Raw genomic sequence first — 26,984 nt, forward strand, 5'->3', positions numbered from 1 at the left:
GGAGGAAGGACTTTTCATTCAAAGCTCTCCTCTGGACTCGGCACACCCTCCTGTAGCCCCTGCTTGCTGCCCCTCTCCCCGCCCCCGCTGGTCGATCCCCCTCTGGAACCCCCTTTCACTTTCTTCTGCTAGGGCTTGTTTTTATTTCCATTCAGGAGGCAGAGGTAAAACTTTATTCTTGCAGTTGAGAACTGGAAACAAAAAAAAAAAAAAAAAAAGCAAACCAGACCTCTTTCTGGAAAATCTTGGGCTTTCCCTCTGTAGCGCTCCCCTGACCCTCCCTCGACCAAAAACCTAACTGGACACCCAAGGATGTTGAAACCGTCCTTAAGAAATGGAAATGGCACTCGGAGGAATGCATCTACTGAGGGAAAGTGGATTTAATTAAAACGCATTTACCACCACTTGCTGATAGTGATTGACTTTGTTACGGACGCAGCCACTCTAGTCAGTCTCAGCATCTTTAGTGAGTCTCGAGTAGCCCGCGCTGAGGATGCTTCCTTTGTCGTTGTAACTTCCCCTCCGCGCTCTTTGTTTTCCAGCGCACTGGATGAGGGGATCCTGCCTTTGTTGCATTTCACAGGGCGAAAAGGAAGCGTTCAAGGAATTATGGGTTGTTTTTGTTTGTTTGTTTTCGGTATATTTGAAGATTGCGACTTGATGGCTGTTACACTTTGTTTATAAAAGGTCAGTTCATATAAATGAAGTAGATGTAACAACTACCATCTCACAGAGTTTAACTTTGCACCTGGTTCCAGACATAACTTTTTGTTTAAAATTTTAGAACCCCATACTTTTAGAGCTATGTACATTTAGGATTCCTTTTGAAATTTCCTAAATATTAAAATTGTTCTGAAGTACGGACAAATTGTTATTTAATCCCCTCCCAGTTTTCTTTTTTCTTTTTTTTTTTTTTTTTTTGTTTTTGTTTTTGTTTTTGTTTTTCGAGACAGGGTTTCTCTGTAGCTTTGGAACCTGTCCTGGAACTAGCTCTTGTAGACCAGGCTGGTCTCGAACTCACAGAGATCTGCCTGCCTCTGCCTCCCGGCCCCCTCCCAGTTTTCAATTTTTTGTTTGTTTGTTTGTTTTATTGGACAGTCTCATTACGTAGCTGTCCAAGAACTCACTGTTGTAGATCAGGTTGGCCTCGAACTTGAAATCCACATGCCCCCAAGCCCAGCCTCAATTTTCAATTTCAAATTGGTATTTTTAATGTAGATGTGAAATGTAGTTACTTTTTAAAAAAACAAACAAAAAACCGTCTCTTTAAGTAGGCCAGGTTGTCCATGAACTTGCTACATCCCCTATACTGGCTTAGAACTGTAGTTTCTGCCTCAGTCCCAGGTACAAGGATTAAAGTCTACCATGCCCAGTTTAGTTTTTTTTTTTTTTTTCTTTTCCTTCCTCCCTCCCGTGCTGGCTGGCCTGGGACTCCCTTTGTAGACCCGGCAGGTTTCCAAACTTGAGGTCTTCTTGATCTGCTCCCCATGTCCAGGCAAGTCTCACCTGGTTTACACTGTTCTTGACATATTAAGTATTTTGCTAGTTTATGGGACCTTAAAGTAGCTTTTTAGTAAGGTTGTAATACTTGGGCATGACCCCTTGTTTTTTGAAAGATTGTAGGTGAATGCTCTCTAAAATCTCTTAGACACTATTTGTGGGAACTTTTCCCTTTTTTGTCTGGTATGTTATTTCACTTGTATGAGTATTTTTTTCTCTATGTGTGTTTGGGAACCTTTGAAGTCAGAAGGCATTGACTCTCTTGGACCTAGAGTCAGGGATGGTTGTGAGCCACTATGTGAGAGCTGGGAACCAAACCAAGACCCTCTGCAAGAACAAATGCTGTTAACTGCTGAGCCATTTCCAACATTATGAAATTTTTATTTGGCTTTTTCCCCCCAAAATTGCCAGAAGTATCTGGTAACATAATCTTTTCAGTACATAGGTGGATATATCAAATAATGACTTTTCAAAGCAGTGTACAAAAATAGGCGTTTAAATAGTATGAGATTGGAACTAGAAAAGTATTGGAGTTTATTCACCCACAGAGTTTGTTGAATCCCTAGTTTGTGTCAGATGCTTTATTAGCCTTTATTAGAACTCTAAACTGCATTTTATAACCAAAGGAAAGCTAAGCTGAATGTTTCAGCAAAAAAATCCTTGCTGGACGTAGTTGTACACACCTTTAATCCCAATACATCCCGAGGCAGAGGCAGGCGGATCTCTGAATTCAAGGTCAGCCTGGTCCACAGAGTTACTACTAGTGAGAGCCGGTCTCCAGAAAAAAACAAACACCAACAACAGCAACATAAATAAACCCTACAGTTCTGTTCCCTGTTTGTAGCGGCTGCTAATTTTCATTTGTGTCCTTGAGTAAAACATCCCATTCAGGAGTTTTCTCCTGAAAGTACTCCCTGTTGCTGCTACCTTCCTCAGTCAAAACATCCATTCTCCCCTTCAGCCAATCTTGGTTAAATATTGGTAGGTACTAACCCCTAAAAGTTTTCCCAACAGTGGTTTTTTTTTGGGGGGGGGTGTTTGGTTTTTTTTTTGTTTGTTTGTTTGTTTTCTGAGACAGGGTTTCTCTACAGCTTTGGAACCTGTCCTGGAACTAGCTCTTGTAGACCAGGCTAGCCTCAAACTCACAAAGATCCACCTGCCTCTGCCTCCCAAGTTTTAAATGCTCACCTTACTGACTCTGGGAGTCGGGGTTTTCTTTTTTAATATGCATTCTCAGCCACAGTCGTGTGTGGTGAGTCATCGCACTGGTTTGAAAATCGGGGATAGTTGAAGAAGTCCGTCCCGATTTCCCTTTGAAGAGTACTGCTTTCCTTTCCCTGTGCTCCCGATTGACCGAGAAGAGCATCTTAGTATTCAGTGTCACCTTGTTAACTTAGAGATTGTCAGCAGTCACTGTTTTTTCAACACAGGGTTTCTCTGTGTAACAGCCTGGAACTCTGTTGACCAGGCTGTCCTTGAACTCACAGAGATCCGCCTTCCTCAGCATCCTGAGTGCTGGGATTAAAGGTGCTTTTCCACTGCCACCCTGCAAGTCAGCATTAATTTGAAAATATATTGTAAGAAAAGTCAAAAGTTTATACAGCAAGATAATTTGAGGAATGTTCAAGGTATACCTAAGTTTGGATATTTGTAGTGAGTGGCTGAGTGATGTACACATATTATTCTTCTCATGTATAAGAATTTCTCCATAATAAAAAGAATAAAAAAATATGTATAGTGAATCTGAATTGGCTTTGGTCACTTTAAAACTTTGAATTTGTGAATTAAAAACTGTGGACTAAGCTAGAAAAACATAGTCCTAGTTGATAGCATTTCCTCAGATCCACCTAATATCTTTCATGTGGTTTACTGTCAGAGAGAAGTAAGTACTCTTCTCAGATAGCTGTGTGGTTACTGTGTGGCCATATGGCTACTAAATTTGTAGGGCTCTAATTTTTACGGCAGAACTAATAGCCTGCAGCTAAATAATTACAGAATGCTAAACGGCCTTTCCGCCACCCTGTGTATTTGTAATTTTCCTCCACTCCACTTCTCTCCAGACAGTGTGACCTGGTAATTTGTATGAACTAGCATACTAGCATCTCTTTTCTCTTGGATTGGGTTGTATTTCTTTCTCCCCTCCCCCCCTTTTTATTTTTTTTATTTTTATTTTTTTGAAACTATGGCTCTTGGCCTGGCCTTGTGCTTGTTTATTCTTAATTAAGGATTAGATTTTCACTGGGTGTGGTGACTCACACCTTAGCACTAAGAAGGCTATCTCTAAGTTAAAGGCGAACCTGGTCTACAGAGCCACTGCCAGCACAGCCAGGGATAAACAGAATAAATAACCAGGCATGATAATAGCACACTCAGAGGTAGACTGGGGAAGGTCAAGGGTTCAAGTCCAGCCTTGGCTACATGATATTTTGTCGCAAAATAAAATTCTATGGAAGTCACAAAGAAATAATAAAATTAAAAAAAAAAAAACAGGTCTTGGAGAGGGAAACGATGATCTCCTTAACACGTTTTTTGATTTATTTACAAGTATGAGTGTTTGCCTGTGTGTATGTATGAGCACCGCAAGGGGACCTGGTATTTGCAGAGTTCAGAAGAGGACATTGGATCCTCTAGATCTGGAATTACAGATAGTTGTGAGCCACATTGTAAGAATTGAACAGATGTCCTCTACAAGAGCAATAAGTGCTGTACACCTTTGAGTCATCTCCCAGCCCCTCATTAGGACATTTATAGAATCCTTGAAACATTTGGGGCAGAGTTCTAACAGTAGTTAACTAATACTTCCTTTTTAAAATCTCAGCTTGTAAAGAATTTCTCATTAGTTTAAAAATCTACCTATGCTTTTCCCTGAAATTTTCAACTTTTCTCTTTATAAAATAGCACACATTTTAATATGGTGTGGCTAAAAACAAACCCAGTCTAATGTTCTTTGTAAGTTAACTGTCTAGCACTATATTAATAAAAATTAATATTTCAATAGTTTTGGATTCCATTTTTGTAACTATTTGATTTAGATAGGAGTGGGGAGTGTTGAGACAGGTTCTCATGTAGCTGGTTCTTTCTACCTCTGCCTCCCAGATGCGGGATTACAGGAGTATTCCTACACTATACCTGGTTCTTACAGCTATTGGAAAACTTAGTTATCCGTTTCAAAAATCTTTATTCCTCGGGGGATGTAGCTCAGTGTTAAAATTGCTTGCTTAGCACATCCTAACTTCAATCCTGGTAAATTGAATTTAATGAAACTGTCCTGACAGGAGCTGTCACTAGTAGTACTGATGCCCTGTCAATCAAATCTCACTTGTTAGGCAATAGCCACTTTGAAAACCTACAGAAAAGTAACAAACGGTACGCTGATGATTCATTGCCTTCCTGATGGAATTACCAGTTAACTACCATTTAGCCAGTGTACAGTATTTGTTTCCATATGGGTTTCTTGGGTTGGTTGGTTGGTTGGTTTGTAAATGTTTAGATCACCTTTGTTTCATTCATTTATTTATTTGTGTGCACGCGCGTACACATGCAAGCACACATGCACATTGCTTGGTATGGGGGGGGGTCAAAACACACTGTTGGGTCTATTCATCATGTGGGTCTGAGGGATCAGACTCAGGTGGTCAAGGTCTAGTGCCTTAACTCACTGAGCCATCTTGCTTCCTCCTTGGTTTGGTTTCTCACGGTAGGTCTTTGTGTAGCTCACACTGGCTTTGAAGTTCTAGAACAACTGGTGTGTGCTACCATACCCTAGCCAGCTATGTTTTTGTTTTGTTTTATTCTTTCTGATTTTTTTTAACAGAAGTGTTTGTGTCGGTTCAGATGCTTTTTTTTTAGGTCTTAAATACTGTATAAGAACAAGGGCGTTATTGTAGGTAACCATAATATGCTTTCACCTTGAGGTAAACATTCATGCACTGGCATGGGAGTGAGTGTGCATGTGTGTGTATTGATCACTCAAATCCAGATGTTCCAGTAGTGCCTACTTTCCCGCTTGGAGACATCCTCGCCTCAGGACAATCTTAATTAATATATTGTTTATTTACAACTACCAAAGAAGACGGGATGTGTGGGTGTGGGTTTTTCTCCTTCCAAAAAATTCATGCCCTGGATGCTTAGACCATTGTATTAACATCTTAGGGGGTGGTAGACCCTTTTAGAGGTAGGTCCTATATATGTGTGTAACCCCAGAATTTGAGGTGGAGGAAGGAAGGGTTAGGAGTTCCAGATTAGTTTGGACTATCTAGCAAAATCCTCTTTCAAAAAATAAACAAAAGAAGTGAGTCTTAGCAAAGGCTGTAAAATATTAGGGCCACCGTCTTGGGAAAGGGTGAATGTAGTTCTTACAAGACAGTTGTTACCAGCAAAACTAATCAAGGTACTGGGCTGTTTCTATCTGTCTTTCTGTCTGTCTGTCTATCTATATATCTATCTTTCTACTTGAACACGTTATGCAGCCAGGGAGTTTCAGAAATGCCAGCCAGCAGAAACGTAAGGCAACCTAGCCTTTGGATATTACCCAGCATCGCATATTTTGATATTTTGTTATAGAAGTACAACAGTCTGAAGATGGCATTTTTTATTAAATTTTTAAAACCATCTTTTCTCATTTTGCATACCTATCTCAGCCCCACTTCCTCCTCTCCTCCCGCTTCCCCAAAGATGGCAATTTTCGTTTCACTGACTTTACTGATTAACTTTTTCCACACCTGACTTGACTTTATAGTTCTGTACAAAATTGGCACATGATTCAGAAATGGTTCCAGTAAATGCCAATATGGTGTTTGAAGTGCTTAGAGCCAGGCCTGGAGGTACAGCCTGTGATCCCGGCTACTCTGGAAAATGAGTCAGGAGGATTGCAAGTTCAAGGCCTACATGGCAACTTAACAAGACTCTTATGTCACAGTTACGAAAGCAGTTTTAAAGGGCTGGGGATGGCAAAAGCCCTGGGTTCAATAGTCTCACAGATATGATGACAAAGAACCCTGGCTTGTAACTGTTCCTGTACAGTGTTTAGTGTCAGGATAGTAAGTACGAGTCACAAGGAAAAACAAAAAAACCTGGGGAGTATAAATGCATGAGGAATTTATTTAAAATGTATTGGAATCAAATATAATGGCACACGCTTTCAATCCCAGCACTCAGAAAGCAGAGGCAGATGGGTCTTTGAGTTTGAGGCCAGCTTGGTCAACATATCGAGTTCCAGGACAGCCAATTCTATATACAGAAACCCTGTTATATGTGCCAGTCATATAAGTCATATTTGTGTATAATGCATAATATATACATCTATGCACATATATAACTTTCTGCAGGAAGAATATGGAACTTAGCTTAGAAAATAATTTGAAAGAGAGACAACTTTTAGCCCACATTCAGAATCAAATCATAGTCTGTCCCATTCCATCCTTGGAAGGACACTGCCACCACATCTTCCACTGGGGTCAGGTTGTTGCTTGTCACCAAATACATTTTCTTTAGGCTTTGCTTCTTTGTTGTTTCAGGGTCTTACTAAGTAGCCCAGCCTGGCCTGAAACACCATGTATTCCAAATTGGCTTTTCTCACTGTTCTCTTGCTTCCACCTCCATCATGTTCTGTGCTGTCACATCTGACCTAAAGAAACATTTTAAGTAAAACTAAGAATGGATACAAACTATAAGTCCAGGTATGGTAGGGCTTACCTATAAACTAACACACAGAAGACAAGGAATGAGGATTAAGGAGCTTGAAGATACCGTGGTCCACATATAACCCCATCTTTTTGGTTTTTCAAGACAGATTCTCTGTAGCTCTGAAGCCTGCCCTGGAACTCACTCTGTAGACCGGGCTGGCCCAGAACTGACAGAGATCTGCCTGCCTTCTTCACCTCGAGTGCTGCTTTGAACACCTCAACCTCACAAGGACTGAGATTATACCAATATATCTAGCTAGCTCTCTGGCTCCTCCCCCTTCCACCTTCTCTGAAGGAATATCTTGTGTATCCTAAACTGACTTCAAATTATATAGACAAGGGATTTCTGATCTTTCTGCCTCTGTCTTCCAAAAGCTGTGAATACAAACATGTTGGTAGATGGTTGGTTTATTGTACAGTAGGATTGAATCCAGGATTTTGCGCCTGTTAAGCAAGCATTCCACCAGCTGAGCTGCATCTCCAACCCCCAGCCTAATTTCCTTGATAATGAAAAGGTTATTTATGTAGGTTCTTTGTAATTGTGCTGAAGGTTAAGATCATAACTGTAAGCACCTGTGTGGGGGTTAATTGATGGAGGCCTCTGGAGGTCAGAGACCAAGAAAAGATACTTTACACAAATAAATGTAAAGACAGAACAAATAATATTTCTCATTTCAAATATTTTTTTAGACAAAAATTTTTTTGTTGTTTTTTTGAGACAGGGTTTCTCTGTAGCTTTGGTGCCTGTCCCGGAACTAGTTCTTGTAGACCAGGCTGGTCTCGAACTCCCTCCTGAGTGCTGGGATTAAAGGCGTGTGCCACCACCACCCGGCCAAGATTTCGCTTTGTAGCCCAGACTCACTTTGAACTCACAGCAATCCTACCTCACCTTCCTGAATGCCATGTTAACAGGCATGAGCTACCACATCTGTCTAGGCAATATCTCTTCTTCAGTGAGTTTATTCTGTTTGTGTAGGTGTGGGTGGGTGGGTGTTGCCTGCAAGAATGTCTGTGGACCATGTGTGTGCAGTATGAGAAAGTCCAGAAGAGGGCATCATATTCACAGAGCCTGGAGTTGTGGACAGTTGTGAGCCGCCATGTGGGTGCTGGGATCCAAACCCTACTCCTCTGGAAGAGTAAGTAGCCAGTGCTCTTAACTATTCGTATTACTATCTTCAAACTAAGTTGATATCTTTCAGCAGATTTCTCAGGAGCATAGTGATACAAACTTGTAGTTTCAGCTACTTGGGAAGCCAAGATGGGAGAGGATTGTGAGTTTGAAGCAGCTTAGGTTAGACAACAAAGTGAGAAATGGTCAAAATAACAACAAACTCCACTATCTCTACAAAATACTAACGAGTGCATCATTTCCATGAGGAAATCTTTACCATATTGCAAAGTGGAGGTGGTAGAGTAAGGAGCTGTCCTCTAAGTACTGTCCTGTCACTGCTCCAGTGTCAGCACAGTAGGTGCTAGAACTCAATTTCAAAAAGCAGTATTTAATTTATACTGATTTGCAATCCTAGGAATTTGCTTTTGCTTGCTTTATATTATTTCCATGTTTATTTATTTATTTATTCATTCTTGTTATTTATTTATTTGGTTTTTCTTTTTTTTGAAAGTGGGCTTTTTTTTTTTTTTTTATTGGTTTTTCGAGACAGCGTTTCTCTGTAGCTTTGGAGCCTGTCCTGGAACTAGCTCTTGTAGACCAGGCTGGTCTCGAACTCACAGAGATCTACCTGCCTCTGCCTCTTGAGTGCTGGGATTAAAGGTGTGTGCCACCACCACCCGGCTCGTGTTTATTTATTGATTAATTTTGAGATGGGATTTTACCATGTGCCTCAAAATTGTGGTTTTCTTGCTGTTGCCTCTCACGTGCTGGAATAACAGGCGGGCAGTGCCATTTCCAGCCCTGGAATTTCTTGAAGGCACAAAATTTGCTGAGATGCTAGGGAATTTTCAGTGTTCACGCAGCTTCCCCTCATAGTAGCATCATACATAACCATAGTACAGTTAGAAAAATAAATTGAAACAGGTAAAATACTGTTAATTTCAGACTTCAACCATCTTCGTATTCCTCCCCCACCCCGAAACATTTCTGTCCCAGGATCCAGTCCAAGATGCCACATTATTTCCAGTGATCACTGTCCACATTTTGTCCAGTGGACATTGTATCTTCCCTTCAGTCTGGGAGGATTTTTTACATGACTTGATACTTTTGAGGGGTATTCATTATGGCTTGTTGTTTAACGGGAGTTCATAAGGCTAGAGAGTTAAGGTACACTTTTAGATCAGAAGACTGGTCTAATGGCAAAAGTGTCAGTAATAATATTTTAGAGGAAGCTACCGTGAGGCTGTGCCAGTATCTGTTTTTCCTTACATTTCACCAACTAATTTTAGCTTCTGTGGGTGCATCTTGCCTGTAGTAATTACTAAAATAGCATTTTAAAAGTGACTTTCTATCTTGCCTCCTCTGTTTGTTAATTAGTGTACAGCAAAGACGAGCTGTTTTGCCCTATCTAGAATCCAGGAAGGATTTCTCATTCTTTTATCCAATTTTAATTTTAAACTTTTTAAAAGAAGGTTTTATTTTTATTTTGTGTGCGTTGTTTTTTGCCTCCATGTATGTCTATATAAGGATGTTAGGTCCCTTAAAACTGGAGTATACAGACAGTTGTGAGCTGCCATGTGGGTGCTGGGAATTGAACCTGGGTCTTCTGGAAGGGCATTGTGCTTAACCACTGAGCCATCTCCCCCGCCCCCCAATGTCTTTTTAAAGAGTGCCTTTGGATGGCTTGGAGAGATGGCTCAGCGGTTATAAGCACTGACTACTCTTCTAGAGGACCCAGGTTCAATTCCTAACACCCACATGGGAGCTCACGACTGTCTGTAATTCTAGGATTGGACACCCTCTCACAGACACACATGCACGCAAAAAACCAGTGCACACAAAATAAAAATAATTAAAAAATAAAAAGAGTGGCTTTGGACGTGTGATGTCATTTAGCTGGAAGAGCGCTTGCTTGGCATATGCAAAACCCCAGTGATCCCCTTAGAAAACCAAGTGTGGTCAGCACTTGGCATCAGAAGTTCAAGGTTTCCTCTGCTGTGAACTACACGAGATCCTGTCTCAAAATTTAAAAAAAGGACAGTGTTTGTTTGGCTTGTGCTGGAGATGAGCCCAGGCCCTCTCCCTTACTGAACTACTACTATTACTTGCTCTGCTAGTCCTCTGCTGCAGAGCTACCTCTTTTAAAGGAGTCAGGTTTTAGAGAATGGTTGACATCTGAATTTGTTTATTTGAGGTTTTTTTTTATGTCTAGTATTCTGTAACCTTCAATTCAGTTTTAAGCTTGATAAGCCAGGCCTGGTGGTACATGCCAGTAATCCAGGGTTTGGGAGGTAGAAGCAGGAAAATTGGAAGTTCTAGGCTGCTCTGGAGTTCATAGTGAGATCCTGTCTCACAGAAAAGAAAGTTTATAGACTAGGTTAGACTTTTAGGACATGAGTCCTTCGTAAGTGGTACTGTCTAGTTTGTATTTTATATAGTTTCTTGCTGAGAAGTCATAATGATATCAGCCAAGGCTTTCACTTTGAAGTCAGGTTCTTTACCTTTTTGCTATTTGCTAAGTTTTGTATTTGCTGACATTGGTATACCGTCAATGTCTAATTCCATGACAGTTTTTTTTTTTAAAGATTTATTTATTTACTATGTATACATTGTTCTGTCTGCATGTATGCCTGCACACCAGAAAAGGGCATCTGCTCTCATTACAGATGGCTGTGAGCCACCATGTCGGTGCTGGGAAATGAACTCAGGACCTCTGGAAGAGCAGTCAGCGCTCTTAACCTTGGAGCTATCTCTTCAGCCCCTCTATGCCAGTTTTTTAAAATTATTTATTATTTTATTATATATACAGTGTTCTGTCTGCATTTATCCCTGCAAGTCAGAAAAGAGCACCATATCTTATTATGGTGGTTATGAACCACCATGTGGTTGCTGGGAATTGAACTCAGGACCTCTGGAGGAGCAGCCAGTGCTCTTAACCTCTGAGCCACCTCTCCAGCCCCCTCTATGCCAGTTTTGATCCTCATTGTTAAAACTTTCCTGTGTACTTATTTAACAAGCATTCTCCATAAAGAAGTGGCCCCTCCATCCATAAAGCTTGCTTACCCTGACTGTTCTGAGCTCCTGCTCAGAAGGCAGGGGAAATGGCTCCCTTTTCTCTTGTCATTCTTATTTTTGGAATAGTAAGCACAGCATCAGCACTGGAAAAATGCCATGGGATGTATGGTCTTCTCTTTGCAAGTGCACCTTCTCTACTCACTATGTAGATGCTGTTTCTCCGTGCACCTCCTTTTGCCCTCATGCCCAGTGTCCTTATAGTCACAGTTGGCTCTGTGCTGAACAGTAGAAAAAAGAAACTAAATTTACATTTTGTGGGCATGTAGAGGTGCTTATTTTGTCTTGGAAGAGTCATAAGTATGCCTGTGACTGCTCCCAAAATTATTTTCAACAAGCAGCTTTAGAAATATAAAGAAATCACTCTACCCTACCCCCAAGGCAGGAGCTCACTCTGTAACCCTAGTTGACCTAGAACTCAGCATGTAGACTAGGATGGCCTTGAACCTGTGCAGGTTTGAATTATAAGAATGAGCCCATCATGCTCAAAAAATAAATCTAAAATGGTAAATTGTTTCCCTCTCTGTTCCAGATATGTCGGTAACCTTTCCAGAGATGTGACTGAAGCTCTCATCCTCCAGCTCTTTAGCCAGATCGGACCTTGTAAAAACTGCAAAATGATTATGGATGTAAGGGTATTTCACTCAGTCAATGTTCTTTCTTTCTTTTCTTTCTTTTTAAACATGAAAGCGATCATTACTTCAAAACTTGTTCATTAATGTCTAAGTTCATAAGATCGTAGTGAATTTGTAATTAACCTGTTTAGTAGGCAGTCAAATTTAATTCTTTGGCTAAGGGAAGGAAGAATATTGAACTAATGTTTAGAAAGGATAGTGTGTATGTGCTCTTCTAGGAGCCATTGAAAGAGCAGAATTGTTTTACATGTGGTGTCGGTTGAATTATCTACAAGCGCAGTTATTAGAATGGGAATTGAGGTAGACTTTAATATAATGTAAAAAAATAAATATGTAATGAAAAGAATTTTTAGCTTCATTTTTAAAGGTTTTCTTACATGTCTATCAGACTGTAATGTATAGAAAATACATCAAACTTACTCATATGGTTGGTGTTAACGATGAATAGTTTCTAGTTTTTAAAACAGTTCATTGTTTATGTGTACAGGTGAATGAATATACATGTATGTGTACATGTATGTGGAGGCCAGATGTCAACATTGGTAGTTCTTCATGCATGCACAGTAGATAGGATCTTACAGTGTAATTTAAGATGACCTAGAACTTGCTATGTTGAGCTAGGACGATTGCAGTCTACCTGCCTTAGCTTCTCAATGCTAATATTACAATGTGTCTCCACAGCCTGGCAATTAATTCATTGTTTTGTTTGTTTGTTTTTGAGGCAGGGTTAATGTAATTCAGACTGACCTGAAACTTGAAATGTTCTGCCTCAGCCTCCTGAGTGATAGAGATATATATGTGCTACCACTCCCCTCAGGATCTCAGTTATTGTAGAATAAGAGTTTTTATTGAATTTTATGTTTATCTCTGTGCTCTGAAATTTTGAACCAGTTTTCTTCAGTAATTCCTAGAAAACCATAGAAAGAATTGAATTAATTATAAAGTCATTTAGTATTTCACACTGATAAGCTCAGACTAATTAGATTTATTTCTCTACTTTATAAATTTATCATAAACCTTTTTTTTTTTTCTTTTTTCTTTTTTTTGGTTTTTCGAGACAGGGTTTCTCTGTGGCTTTGGAGCCTGTCCTGGAACTAGCTCTGTAGACCAGGCTGGTCTCGAACTCACAGAGATCCGCCTGCCTCTGCTGCCCGAGTGCTGGGATTAAAGGCGTGTGCCACCACCGCCCGGCCTCATAAAACATTTTGAAGCCAAGTGTGATAGTGCATGCCTGTAATCTCAGAACTCAGGAGACAGAGACAGGAGGATCACTGCAATTTGGAGGTTGCTCTAGTCTACATAGTAAGTTCCAGACCAGCCAGGGCTCCATAGAAAAAGAGTCAATAAATAAACAAACCGCATCTTACTTTGGGCCAGAAGTTTGCTTGGTGATAGAGTGCTTCCTTAGCAGCCAGGAGGTCCTGGGTTTTGGGCTACAGCACTAGGGGAAAAGAAACAATCCAGATTTATTGTATCCCAGCTACCAGCAGAAAAGAAGATGTGTTTCGTTTTTTGTCTTTTGAGAGTCTTACTGAGTATAAGTATCCCCAGCTGTCTTTGGACTCACCAGGATGTCTTCAGCATTCCTGGTACTGGAACTACAGATAGACAGATATTTTTTTCTCAGATTTAAAATTTTTATTTCATATAATGAGTGTTTTGCATACCTGGTGCCCATGGAGGTAGAAAACAGTATTAGATCCCCTGAAATTGGAGTTCATGGATAGTTGTGAGCTACTATGTGATGCTGGAAAACAAACCTGGGTCTCTGCAAGAGCAAGTGCTTTAACCTCTGTGCCAACTGTCCAGCCCCCAAGGGAAGAAATTTATAAGTCTTTGCAACAGACAGAGAACTTGTATCAGAAGTCCACTTTCTAAGACCAGTTGTAAATATTATCAGAGCCTGCTTGGTGTTCAGAGTCTAGTTTAAGAACAGGCTGAAAGAGATTAGTTAAAATGTTCTGTTGTTCTACAAATTGGAAGCAGTAAAGTTTGTAGCAATAAAAAGTAATACACTGGGTAGCAGTGTGGTTTATGGTAGAGCATTAGGTAGGGTGTATAAGGCTCTAGGTTTGATCCATAGCACTACAAAAAGAAACAAAAGGGAAGCTGCAGGAAAATTATACTAAGTATTTGCCTTTTTATCTGAAAATTTACTTGTAGGATGAGTGAGTTAATCTCCATAACCTGGTAACTGTAATTCTGTATTAAATTTAAGAGGGGATTTTTTTTTTTTTTTTTTAATGAAAGAGGTTTAAAATTGACTTTTTTTTTTTTTTTTTCCAACAGACAGCGGGAAATGACCCATACTGTTTTGTGGAGTTCCATGAGCATCGTCATGCAGCTGCAGCGCTGGCTGCTATGAATGGGCGGAAGATAATGGGTAAGGTAAGCAGTCATAATTACAGAAGGTGACTTTCTCTGGAAAAGCATTTTCCTTCTCATCCTCCTAGGTGGGGGCAAAAGCATCTTCCACCACATCCAGTGTTATGCAGTGCTTGGGACGGAGCCGGGACTTTGACCAGCACTCTACAACAGAGCTACATCCCAGTTCTTGGAAGAGAAAGTTTTAAGTTAGATTTTACCTTATTTCTTATTATAATGTTTTAGAACCATTATATCTCTTTATTGCAAAGGGTCAGTTATTTGTATTTGTATTTAAAAGGTAGGATGGGGCTATAGAAATGGCTAAGTATTAAGAGCACTGATTAGTCTTCCAGGAACTGGGTTTGAACCCTTATATCTACATGGTGGCTCACAGTCATCTGCAACTCCAATCCTAGGGGACTGATGTTTTCTTCTTGCTTCTGAGGATTCTGCACACACATGATACATAGATGTACATTCAGGCAAAACACCCATATGTGAATAAAATTAAATTTTAAAGAAAAGGAGCTGATCATTTTGACACACTTTTAAACCCAGCACTCAGGAAGCAAAGGCAGGCAGATCTCTATGAGTTCAAGGCCAGCCTGATCTACACAACAGGTTCCAGGTTAGCCAGTGCTACAATAGTCTTGAATGATTGAATAGGGTAAAGCTTCTAGAGACCAGAGGCCTGTGTTAGCTCCTTTTCTCAATGGTGCTGTGTATATGATAAACCAAAATGGTTATGGAACTATTCAAATTTGGATGAAACATAACAGTAATATGGAATACAGATAGAGAGGCACATATGGGTATCTTTGATTTTAAAAAGAAATGTGGTCAGGCCGTGTGGCCAGTGCTTTTAATCTCAGCACTCAGGAGGCAGAGCAGGTAGATCTGAATTCCAGGCCTGTCCTACAGAGCAAGTTCCAGGACTACAAAGAAAAACCCTGTCTCAAAAAAAAATAAAATAAAATAAAAAAAAATAAAAATAGTAAAATAAAAAATAGAAAAGCCAGGCATAGTGGTATATGCCTTTAATCTCAGCATTCTCAGCATTACAGAGGTAGAGGCAGGTTGATCTCAATTGAGCTGGAGGCTAGCCTGGTCTACATAGTGACTTCNAAAAAAAAAAAAAAAAAAAAAAAAAAGAAAGAAAGAAAGGAAAAGAAAAAAGATAAAATAGAACCAAAAGTTTTTTAAAAAAAAGTTATTTGAACATTAGCAGAAATATGAAAAGATTAGCATTTGCCAAACATATCTATATTAGCAGAACCTGGATGCTAAGGCAAGAGAATTAAGTTTAAGACTTGCCTAGGCTATAGAGTAAATTCAACCTCAACCTGGCAGACTTAGTGACTCATCTTAGAGTAAAATGTAGAGAGGGGCTGAACCAAAAATGTAGCTACCAGTTGTGAGTCTCCAGGTTCAATCCTCAGAGCCATTAAAAAAAATATATGAAAAACGTTAATGTGTTCAGAGGTTGTTGAGAGAGCTCAATAGGAAGAGCACCTGCTGCTCTTCCAGAGGATCTGGATTTTATTCCCAGCACCCACACGAAAGCTCACAACCTTCTGTAACTCTAGTTCCAGGGGATTCTTTGCCTCTTTGACTTCTCTACAGGTGTGTTTATCTGGTACTAGTCACAGATATACACAGACATAAATGAAGGCAAAACACACGTACACATTGTTGGTAATCTCCTCTCTGGTCTTACTCCTCCCATTCCAGATCCTGCCCTCAGGGATGGTCAGCTCCTCCCCTGGAGTGGCTCAAGACCACACCCACAGGGTATTTAAGACCTGGTCACCAGACCTGTGAAGTGATTTCTCTCCTGCCTTTCTGAGAGTCACCTGGAAGTTATTTTGCTGTTTATTAAATCTGGATTTATTAATTCAATCTTATTTGGCTTATTGCATCAATGAAGGAACCCCAAATTGGGGATCCAATACTTGTAACACATAAATAAAATGAATTTTTAAAAAGAACAGAAAGAGGGGCTGGAGAAATGGTTTAGCGGTTAAGAGCACTGACTGCTCTTCCAGCGGACCTGGGTTCTATTTCAACACCCACGTGGCAGTTTGCCACTGTCTGTTATTGCTCCTCCATGAATTCCAGTACCTTCATAGAGAAACACATGGAGGCAAAAGCACCAATGCCCATATAAAATAATTAAAAACCAAATAGAAAAAATTTGTATTTACCAGTTAGAATTTGTCAAACTAGGCCTGAAGATGAATGTTAGACTAATTAGCATAAGCATCCCCTACACTTGCCTTGATTTCCTGTATCACAGGAAAATGTGAATTTGAGGTTTGTGTTTTTTTGTTTTTGTGCTTTTTGTTTGTTTGTTGTTTTTTAAAACAGGGTTTTTATGTGTAGCCCTGACTGTTCTGGAACTTGCTCTGTAGACCAGGCTGGTTTTGAACTCGAGATCACTTGCCTCTGCCTCCTGAGTGCTGGGATTAAAGGTGTGTTTCCGGTGCCACCAGTGTCCAGCTTGAGCTTTAACTTTATGAAATATATTCCATTTATTTTTTTATTTATGTTTGTTTGTTTGTTTTTAAAGGAAGTCAAAGTGAATTGGGCAACAACCCCCAGCAGTCAAAAGAAAGATACAAGCAGTAAGTACATTTGATGCCCTGTGGGCATTTGTTGTATTATACCCCATAGTTCTATTGTAAAGCATATAACATCATACATGTTTGCAGTAATATTTTGATCGTTATCCTGATATGATTTAATATGTTTGTGTTAATAAATTTAAGAACAAATCTAATCTTTGTCATCAGGTAGTACCGTTGTCAGCACACAGCGTTCACAAGGTAATTGTATCTTCTTAAACATAAAATGAACTCTCTTGAAAGGGTATTCACTAACCACCTCAAATTTTTTATTTGATATTGGTTGGGGGAGTGGGGTGGAAGGATATAGTATTTTTATTTGTTTCTGGCAATATTTTCCCCTTCTTCCCATTGTTGACCAAGTGTGGCTTGTCCACGGTTTGTTGCTAGTTCAAGCTCTCTGTCCCCTGTGGTAGCAGCTGATGCCTTAGAAATACTTTCACCACCTAAAGGGCAAGATACCTTACTTTCCTGAGGTCACCTGGGCTTCATACCCAGATCTTCCAAGTGCTCAAGTTGCTCCTGAAACAGTGTTTCCGGAAGAGCAACCCAGTGTGTTGCTTAAGGCCTGCAAATAGGGGTAACTTTTCTTTCCAAATCTACTTTGTCAAAGTTGATATATGTGTCCATTTTAAAGTGTTCTTCAGCAAGTTTGGCTTTTCACATGTTTCCTTTGAGAATTGTTTTTAAAAACCAAAAACCAAAGCTTCACATATGGGATGGCTATTTCTCTCCAATGTTTTTTTAATGGTACTGATATAAAGTGAAGGGATTATTGTTTTCATTCTGTTGCCTTCAGTCTTAGTTCACTTGCACATGGACTCACATAAACTGAATGGTGTAATGTCTGGGCAACCAAAACTGTTGGCTTTTGAGAAAACTGTCAAATACTTTAACATCAAACTGTTGCAATGCAAGGTATTTCTTTGATTGTTCTTCACAAAATAGTGACTAAATCAAGTATTTCGTGTAGCTAGCTTTAGTAAACTGCCTTAAATAAGGCAAATCTAGTCTTCTTCGTAACTTGCATTACCACTACTTAATTGTAATTTGTAAAGCATAGATATAGTAATAAAATGAATAAGTTAATAATTATTATTAGAATGATAACTAAGTCTTACTTTTTTTGCAGAACTGAAAGTTTTTATATGTTATTAGTTTGTTTCCTAGGCCCTTATAATGACTTTAAGTAGACAGTGCCTGGCAGCTTCTGGGAGCTATTGGTCTTTTTAGAAGACTCTTTCCTGTGTTGTTACTTTTAGTTATTATGTTTAAGACTGGTAGGATTTTATAGTGAGGACAGTATTTTATACTTGATTGTATATATAGTCTGTGCATTATTTTAAGAATTCTTTATTTGTATCAGTTGTAGTGTTTAAGTTCTGAAGTTGTGTTTTTCTCTTCACTCCCTCCTTCCTTTGTAAGATCACTTCCATGTGTTTGTTGGTGACCTCAGCCCAGAAATCACAACTGAAGACATCAAAGCAGCTTTTGCACCATTTGGGAGAATTTCGTAAGTAACAAAAGATAAATAAAACACCTAACTAGAAGAGATTTTATGTAATCATAACTATATAACTTTGTTGTGACTGTGAACCTTAATTTTAACCCTTTAAATATAGCATATTCCATTGCTTAGCTATCATCCCAGAGTCTTAACAGCAGGCTGTGTTCCACTAATGAGTACTTGATCTTGGGTCATCTTAGACCCTTGCTCAGTTAGCAGCATCTTCCTCAGGCTGCTGTCATAGACATTCAAACCTCCTGGAGGTGTTGTGCTGTAATTGAAGGAGTTATTCAAGCATGTGTATGATTACATGCAATTTATGTTAATTTAATAAAATAAAACCTCAACAGCTCAACAACAGTTTTGATTGAAAAAACAGTTGTTGAATATTACTTCCTTGACATTTAATTCCTCCCCCCTTTAAAACTTAGCAATAGTGCTTTGTACTGTTTTGGGAAACATTTACTTACTTACATTTGATAGTAGCCATGCATTTTAGGCCCTTTGTCAATATTTATTTATTACAGAAGAACTTTAGAAGTCTGAAAAGCATGCCATATTACAGTAAGAATAACAAGCAATTTCAGTATTTATTCAGAAGAAGTTGTTGAGTTCAGGGAAAGTGTTGTAGGCTTTCTGACTCTGTTGTAGCTATGGCTGGACTGAAGAGAAAGCAGATCGAGGTGAGGAGACTGGAGTAGATACCCATAGCATTATGGTGAGTTTTCAGTGAGCGTTGCAGTTGGTTGGTGAGCGTGACCGTGAGGGTAGGACAGGACTTGGGCTATAAGTGGACTCTTCTGTCCCTTGACAGTTTCCTTTGTGAAAGCTGGTTAAGAAAATAATGAGGTTTTCATTTCTTGGTTGTGTTTTTTATAAACTTTGTTAGGATTTTAGTAGTGGTTGATTTGCTTCCAAGTGTCTAGACTAGGCAGGTCTTACTTTAACTTTGTTCTGTCAAGCTCTAAAAGTCCCTCCCTGCAGAATCTTGGGCATTTTTGGTTTGGTGTAGAGAATCTTGGTAAGTTTCATTCTGTCCTCAGAGTAGTCATAAGACAACAGAAGGCTTAAGAATTTCATTCTGATCCTTGCTTCTTTCTGTGCAAGTCATTGTAGAAGGAAGGAGGGGTCAAGTATATTTCAGGGCTGGTACTTGTGAGACACAAGAAAGAATAAAACCTTTTCTTACATGAACAAGGGAAGTAGCTATTCTGGTGGATTTTTAATTTTGGTTGAATTACCTTTTCTACTGAGAATTTTATTTAGAGTTTTAGATAAAGATTGTTTAATAATTATTGAAGGGCTGATAAAATGGTTCAGCAGGTAAGGTTGCTTGCTATCAGGCCTGATGACCTAAAACTCCACATGGTGGAAGGAGAAAGGTAACTCCTGAAAATGGTTCTCTGACTTTCATACATTTATGCGCGCACACACACACACAATGTTTAAAAAACTGTAAAGTTAAATGACCTTCAAATTTAACAGTTTCATAACTTTGTAGTTATAAACTAGTCTATCTTTTTGTTAAATGTGACTATGTCTATTTTTAGTCTGGATTTTTTTGTTTGTGTATTTATTTTTATGTGTGTGGATACATATGTGTGTGCATGTGTATATAGGCCAGGTTTGACATCTAGTGCCTTCCTCCATCACTCTCCTCCTAATACACTGAGGCAGAATTTCTCACTAGAACCTAGAGCTCACCAGTTCTACTAGTCTAGCCAGCTTATCCTGAGTGTGCCCTGTCTTTGCCTCCCAAGCCCTGGAGTTAAAGGTGAGCTGCCACACTGACATGACATGTATATGCTGGAGATCTGAAGTCAGGTCCTTTCATTTGCATAACAGCACGTTATCTGCTGAGCTATTTCCCCAGTCCCAGTATTCGGATTTTCTTATTGGCCTACAATTGTTAATTTGTTAATTTTATTCTTGGTAAGGCCTTTTTGTTGTGGCAATGTGTGTATTTAATTAAATGTTAACTTATATAGGAAGTTAGCTTTCTTAAATTTCTTAAGAACTATTTGGCAATTGAAAGAACACATTCCTATTTTTGTTTGTGTTGTTTCTTGTCTTAAGGTGACAGGCTGGTAGGAATATTGGAGGGTTTCTACAATAGATGTCTCTGTAGGCAGTTTACACTGCTTGATTTATAGAAGGTGTGGGGTACATGGTAGTCTATTAAATATTTATTGTGCAAATCATTCCCTAATTTATATAGCTTAAACCCTTTCTGTTGCTTGAGTTTAGGGTCATATAGCAAATTTTGTTATAGAAATAAATCAACTACCAAATTAAATGCATCTGTGCCATGTAGATAATAGTTACTGAGAAGTGACTTATATTAGTTTAATCACAGAATCTCCATCATTTTGATTGCACTTACTAAGTCACTTCTAAACTGATCTAAAATATGCTTGTGTATACTTACAATTGCATGGCTTTCTGACTTGGGTTCTTGTTGTAAACATGCATATTTTGTTCATGTGTCTTGAGAGAACAAGCATTGTGACATGTCTGGCTAATTTAAAATAGTGAAGCACAGTTTGAGTCCAGTTTTTGAGGTATGGAGTTTTAGCTATCGTGGCTGGGTTTTACTCAATCTCAAATAATAGGGCTCTGGTTATTTTGCAGAGTGTCTCTGAAGAATGGACAGAATTGCCCTGGCTAACTACAAGCTACGGTTCACAGTGGATAAATGTTGGCGTGCTTTTTTACTTTCTGACTTTTTAAAACTTTGTTTCATATCTTATAGTTTCCAATCAATCTTAATATGAATGCTGTTATGAAATTCAGTATAAAATCTTTTCTTAAATAGTTTAAAAGTAAAATGTGTTTGTAGTATTCTTTAATGATTTAGCATTTCTGAAAATGTCATATTCTCAAAATTTACCCTAGCTTGAAATGGGTATATATTCATCTGAGAGAATGAAGAAATTAGCTTAAGGGATATATAGTTTTTTGATCTTTTAGTTTTCAGTTTTGTATTTTAATTTTTTAAATGATTAGGTAGAATATGGTGCCAAATAGCAAATTATAAATTGCATGGTTAAAGAAAGACATTATATTATACCTAAGAACCTTGTAATTACTAAGTGATTAATGAGAACATTTGCTTTCACCATGCTTAATATTTAGATGTTCATAAAATATTCTGAAGTGCGAAACATTCTTTATAATATAGACTTATATTTAAGACATTGATTTGCATGTCTATAAAATTAACCCTCATTGGCCAATAAATTACATTTTATAGAATAAAAGGTACATTTTTATTAGTGCTTTACTGCTAGTGAAAGTGAAAGTGTAAAAATGAATTGTATATGACTCTTATTTTATGCCGGGACAGTTTACAAAACTCAATTTCCGGTGGCTTCTGTTTCAGAGATGCCCGCGTGGTAAAAGACATGGCTACGGGGAAGTCCAAGGGATATGGCTTTGTCTCCTTTTTCAACAAATGGGTGAGCACAATCAGAAGTGCATGCACAGTGCTGTAGAGTGGGACAGAAACACTCAGGTTGTTTTAATCTTTTTGTCTCCTGTGTATTTAGTTCACTGAGAACTAGCACCTTCACTAGAAAGCAGCTCTTTTATTGTTTGTTTATTTAGTCATTTAGCTCCTGACACAGGCAAAATACTGATACTGTGTTTCAAACAATGCAAAATAAAAATGCTTACAACCAAGAAAAACAGCCCAAAATGTTTTGTGAAGGTACTTTCAATGATTTGTAATTGTTCTGTTATCCCAAAGACTGTGAGAGATATATACTGCTGCCTTACCCCTGTTTAGCATTCCCTAAACCCATTACCCGGCAAATGGAATTTAAAGACAATGTTGCAGTTTTGAAAAGCTATTGGTATTATGTTCCATGAAGCATTTTCCTTTTTAAAAAATCTGTACAAAGCATCACATTTTCTTTATTGCTTTAAATTATTTGTAATATCAACTAATTACAGCTTCTTTATTGTCTCTAATGTGCGGAACAGGATGCAGAAAATGCCATTCAGCAGATGGGTGGCCAGTGGCTTGGTGGAAGACAAATCAGAACTAACTGGGCAACCCGAAAGCCTCCAGCTCCAAAGAGTACATATGAGTGTAGGTGCTTTGGAGAAGAGAAGCAATGTGGAATTGTGGAGAGAAAATACACTAGATTTTAAATGTTAGAGCTGTTCCCGGAGACTTATTGCAGAAATAGATGAGAAGCAGATCAAGACTACTGTTCAAAATGTACTTAGTTTTTATTTTTGTGATTTTAAATAATTATCTTATCTCTAATGTCAAGTCTCCTGTTAAATAGAGCATATGGGATAGTGTTTATGCATTCTTGGGGGAGGCTTCATTCTGAACTAAAATTAATATGTGTTGGGGCTGGAGAGATGGCTCAGAGGTTAAGAGCATTTCCTCCTCTTCCAAAGGTCCTGAGTTCAATTCCCAGCAACCACATGGTGGCTCACAACCATCTGTGATGAGGTCTGGTGCCCTCTTCTGGCCTGCAGGCATACACACAGACAGAATATTGTATACATAATAAAAAAAAATTGTATGTCTTTTATAGGCATTTTGATTGAGAAAAACTGTTGTTATAGTAGAGTAGTTCATGAATTAATCCTTCCAAATATGGGTAATGATTTGAAGATAGAAAATGTTTTCTCTTCCCAGCCAACACCAAACAGCTGTCATATGATGAGGTTGTAAGTCAGTCTAGCCCCAGCAACTGCACTGTGTACTGTGGAGGAGTGACGTCAGGACTGACAGGTATGGGAGTTTGCCTGTGTGGCACCATGAAACTAGCTTAAACTGAAAAGCTTCATATCTGTAGGGTTTTTTTTAATACTATAATTCTTTTTCTTGTGTTGTTTTTGTTTTCTAACAGAACAACTAATGCGTCAGACTTTTTCTCCATTTGGACAAATAATGGAAATTCGAGTCTTCCCAGATAAAGGATATTCATTTGTTCGGTAGGGGTAGTTTCTTTCAAAACTTCCTTTCTTAAGAAATAATTTTGAGCATTTAATATAATGGTTTTCTTAAGATTTTGTCTTGGCTTATCTGCTTAAACCTCAGTTCAAGTGCATTCATCTGGATAACACTGAGACCTGAAAGAGAAATTTTTTAGTGTATAACTGTGTGCTCATGTTTTTATTAACTTTTTTTTTTTTTAATTGACAAGGTCTCACTGCTCTGCCCTGGCTGGCCTCGAACTCTCAGAGCTCCACCTGCCTCTGGTTTTCAAGTACTGGGATTAAAAACTACTTAATGATATATTTTTATGACTCCCTTTTTCCAACTCAAGGCCAAAAAAGCATACCATTCATTAAATCAAATTTCCTATGCCAGGTGTGGTGGTCCATTTCTGTAATCATAGCACTTGAGAGGTAGAGAATCTCTACAACTGTGGGATTAAAAAAAAAAATAGCAAAGGAAATGTGGCATTTTTTTTGGTGGGTAGGTAGGGATCATTTCAGCATCCTCTATATTTTTTTTTACGGTTGCTTTGCTTTTCTCCTCCAAATGGTAGTCAAATTTATTTTTCATGATTTTTAAAAATAGTTTGTGTTCATAAATACTTAAAAGAGTTTATATTGGTGATTCTTAATATTGTTTCCAATAGGTTCAATTCCCATGAAAGTGCAGCACATGCGATTGTTTCTGTTAATGGTACTACCATTGAAGGGCATGTGGTGAAATGCTATTGGGGCAAAGAGACTCTTGATATGATAAATCCCGTGCAACAGGTGAGAGGGTCCTTGACTTTGGGATGGACTTGCTGGGCTACTAATGAGGTTGCTTTAAGATGCGGCTTGTTAATCCTTGTTAATGAGTTTCTAGCTCACTTCATAGTACATAAGGGCTCTTCCTACATGTATTATAGTTGCGGAGTGGTGGTCGTGGATTGCAGTGGTGACATGATGAGTGTAGCCGCCTCAGTTGACTCATGTCACACATGGACTTTAAAATGCTCCGCCAAACCTAACAGGGTATTAAATCTTTTCTTAATACTTGGTAGATTTATTCACAATGATTTGGAGAACTCACAAGCATGCTTTGCTCAACTGAACAAAATATAAAGCCATAAATATACGTAGGCTCTAGTATTGCTGCTTTTTTTTTTCCTAGGCAACTGTAGTGGTCCCGACTCAGCACCACAGAGATTTCTGTGAGGGAGTTGTAAATGGAGCATAGATGTGCTAGTGAGAAACCCTACACCACATCTGTACTTCATACATTCCCAATCTAGAGGAAATACTTACAGACAGTTATGAACAGCAAGTTTAGTCTACCCTTAGTCCATTGCCTGAGCCTTCCAAGGACTGCCATTTAGAGCTGCACATAGTTTCAGTAGTAGTCTTTCTGTGTGTGCCTGTGATGATGGGGATAATCCAGGCCTCACATAGATTCGTACGCACTCATTCTCCCAGTCCAATTCTATTATTGCAGTTGTGGTGATGGTCCTGTGCTTTGGCTATGTGGTGTATTAAGATTGTATATACAAAGAACTTCAAGTAATACTAAATTATCTGTTGTAATTTTACTTGATAGCAGCAAAATCAAATTGGATATCCACCAGCATATGGGCAGTGGGGCCAGTGGTATGGAAATGCACAACAGATTGGCCAGTATGTGCCTAATGGCTGGCAAGTACCTGCCTATGGGATGTATGGCCAGCCATGGAGCCAGCAGGGATTCAAGTAAGCACGTTTGCTCTTTGCCTTTTGTAACCTTGGAAAACATCAGAAAGAACTTTAAGTATTGAGTAAATCATGTGGCCCCGGGGTTAAGCGTAATGATAGCCTTGAAGGATTTTACCCAAGGTTCACATCTTAACTCCACTTGGTCTGTAGGGAATGTGTGCTCTCTCCCTCTCTTTCTCTCTCTCTATACACATGCAAACAAAATAAGATAAAATTTTGCCTAGAGCCGGGCGATGGTAGCACACGCTTTAATCCCAGCACTTGGGAGGCAGAGGCAGGCGGATCTCTGTGAGTTCGAGACCAGCCTGGTCTACAAGAGCTAGTTCCAGGACAGGCTCCAAAACCACAGAGAAACCCTGTCTTGAAAAACCAAAACAAAAAAAAAATTGCCTAGAAATATTTTTCTTTGAAATATGATTACAACAATACAAATTTTGGTGATGTTTAATAATAAATCAACTTTTTTATTATTACATTTTGTTTATTTGTGTGACACACATACCACTTGGTATTCATGGTGTCCAAGGAAAACTTGTGGGAGTTCTTTCCTTCTACCCTATGAGTCTTGCTGATCTAGCTCGGGGTTCAGCTGAGTGGCAAACACTTTGACCCAGTGAACCATCTTACCAGTCCCAATTTTTTATTTGTTTGTTTTCTGAGGCAAAATCTTATAAAGCCCATGCTAGCCTTGAACTTGATATAAAACTGATGATGACTTTGAACTCTTACTTCTCTTGCTTCGACTTCCCAATTACAGGGTTCCAACAACACACCCAAATAAATCAATCTTCCAGTGAAGAGTACTTGATAGTTTCTAAGCTTTTCATGTGACTGTAGCTCCTTACCTATTTTTTAAAATTTATTTATTTTTATTTTATGTACACCTGCATGTGTGTCTATATGAGTATATTGAATTCCCTAGAACTGAAGCTTCCATGTGGATGCTGGGAATTGAACCAGGTCCTCTGGAAAGAGCAGCCAGTATTCTTAACCACTAAACCATCTCTGTAGCCTCCTAATCTGTTGCAAGTCTCTTGGCTGCATATATGTTTGCATATCACTCTGGTGTCTGCAGTGGTTAGAATTGAATCACTTAGAAGTGGACTTTGGATGGTTGTGAGCCACCATGTGGGTACTGGGAATTGAATCTGGGTCCTTTGCAAGAGGAACAAGTACTCTTAACTTCTGAGCCAACATTTGCAGCCCCTGGATATACATTGTTAACCCAGAGAAAAAGACTCTCCCTTTATGTAGGTTCCAGCTATCAAAAAGACTCCCCATTCTCTCTGTGTGTCTGTTCCTCTGAGATGAAAGTTTGCTCTAGGAGCTTTCCTTTCCTCAAACTCTGTGGTCCCCCACTTGCACCACATAGGCTATTCGCCTCAGTCTTTTTGCCATTGTTACTTGTCTCTCCCCCTAATCAGGTTCCACAGTTTATCAAGGACATTTGGGCAGCAGGTTTGGTTCTTCATACCCAAGGTAACCAATGTCTCACAGGTGACATTTGTCAAAGTTGATCCTGTGATGATGTAGAACTCTGGCATTAACCCAGCCTCTGGTGTTTCTGTTGTTTGCCAATGCAGCCTTGGCTATGCCCACATGGCCCTGGACTTTGTTCCCTACGAGCAGATGAAATGAACGAGCAGTACAAGTACTTTGATATGCATTGTGGTTTTTTTCCTGTATGAAAGGTTTGTCATACACTGTTATGTCACAGGGCTTAAGCACCCAAATGATGCCATTTTATTTACATTTCTAAAAAACTAGGATTATAACCACATTAAATCAAAGTAT

General features: G+C 38.9%; 1 protein-coding gene across 13 annotated transcripts in view; it reads left to right on the forward strand.

Annotated features, from left to right (window-relative positions):
• The window catches only part of Tia1 (TIA1 cytotoxic granule associated RNA binding protein), a 31,852-nt gene that overhangs the window by 526 nt on the left and 4,342 nt on the right, over positions 1 to 26,984 (forward strand). For 2 of the 13 annotated variants that reach the window (XM_050165333.1, XM_050165332.1), the window contains exons 2-12: positions 11,900 to 12,002; positions 14,292 to 14,390; positions 16,939 to 16,993; positions 17,162 to 17,194; positions 18,419 to 18,506; positions 21,883 to 21,958; positions 22,485 to 22,593; positions 23,158 to 23,253; positions 23,372 to 23,456; positions 24,110 to 24,233; positions 25,039 to 25,187. In XM_050165333.1, coding sequence (XP_050021290.1) covers positions 11,900 to 12,002; positions 14,292 to 14,390; positions 16,939 to 16,993; positions 17,162 to 17,194; positions 18,419 to 18,506; positions 21,883 to 21,958; positions 22,485 to 22,593; positions 23,158 to 23,253; positions 23,372 to 23,456; positions 24,110 to 24,233; positions 25,039 to 25,187 — 1,017 coding nt within the window. Of the gene's footprint in view, positions 1 to 11,899; positions 12,003 to 14,291; positions 14,391 to 16,938; positions 16,994 to 17,161; positions 17,195 to 17,792; positions 17,912 to 18,418; positions 18,507 to 21,131; positions 21,198 to 21,882; positions 21,960 to 22,484; positions 22,726 to 23,157; positions 23,254 to 23,371; positions 23,457 to 24,109; positions 24,234 to 25,038; positions 25,188 to 26,984 lie in introns of those variants that run through there. The other 11 variants (XM_050165334.1, XM_050165336.1, XM_050165335.1 and 8 more) reach the window with 11 other exon arrangements.

The sequence above is a fragment of the Alexandromys fortis genome, unplaced genomic scaffold (assembly GCF_014885135.2).
Source record: "Alexandromys fortis isolate MF-2015 unplaced genomic scaffold, M_Fortis_MF-2015_v1.1 scaffold_158, whole genome shotgun sequence".
NCBI lineage: Eukaryota > Metazoa > Chordata > Mammalia > Rodentia > Cricetidae > Alexandromys > Alexandromys fortis.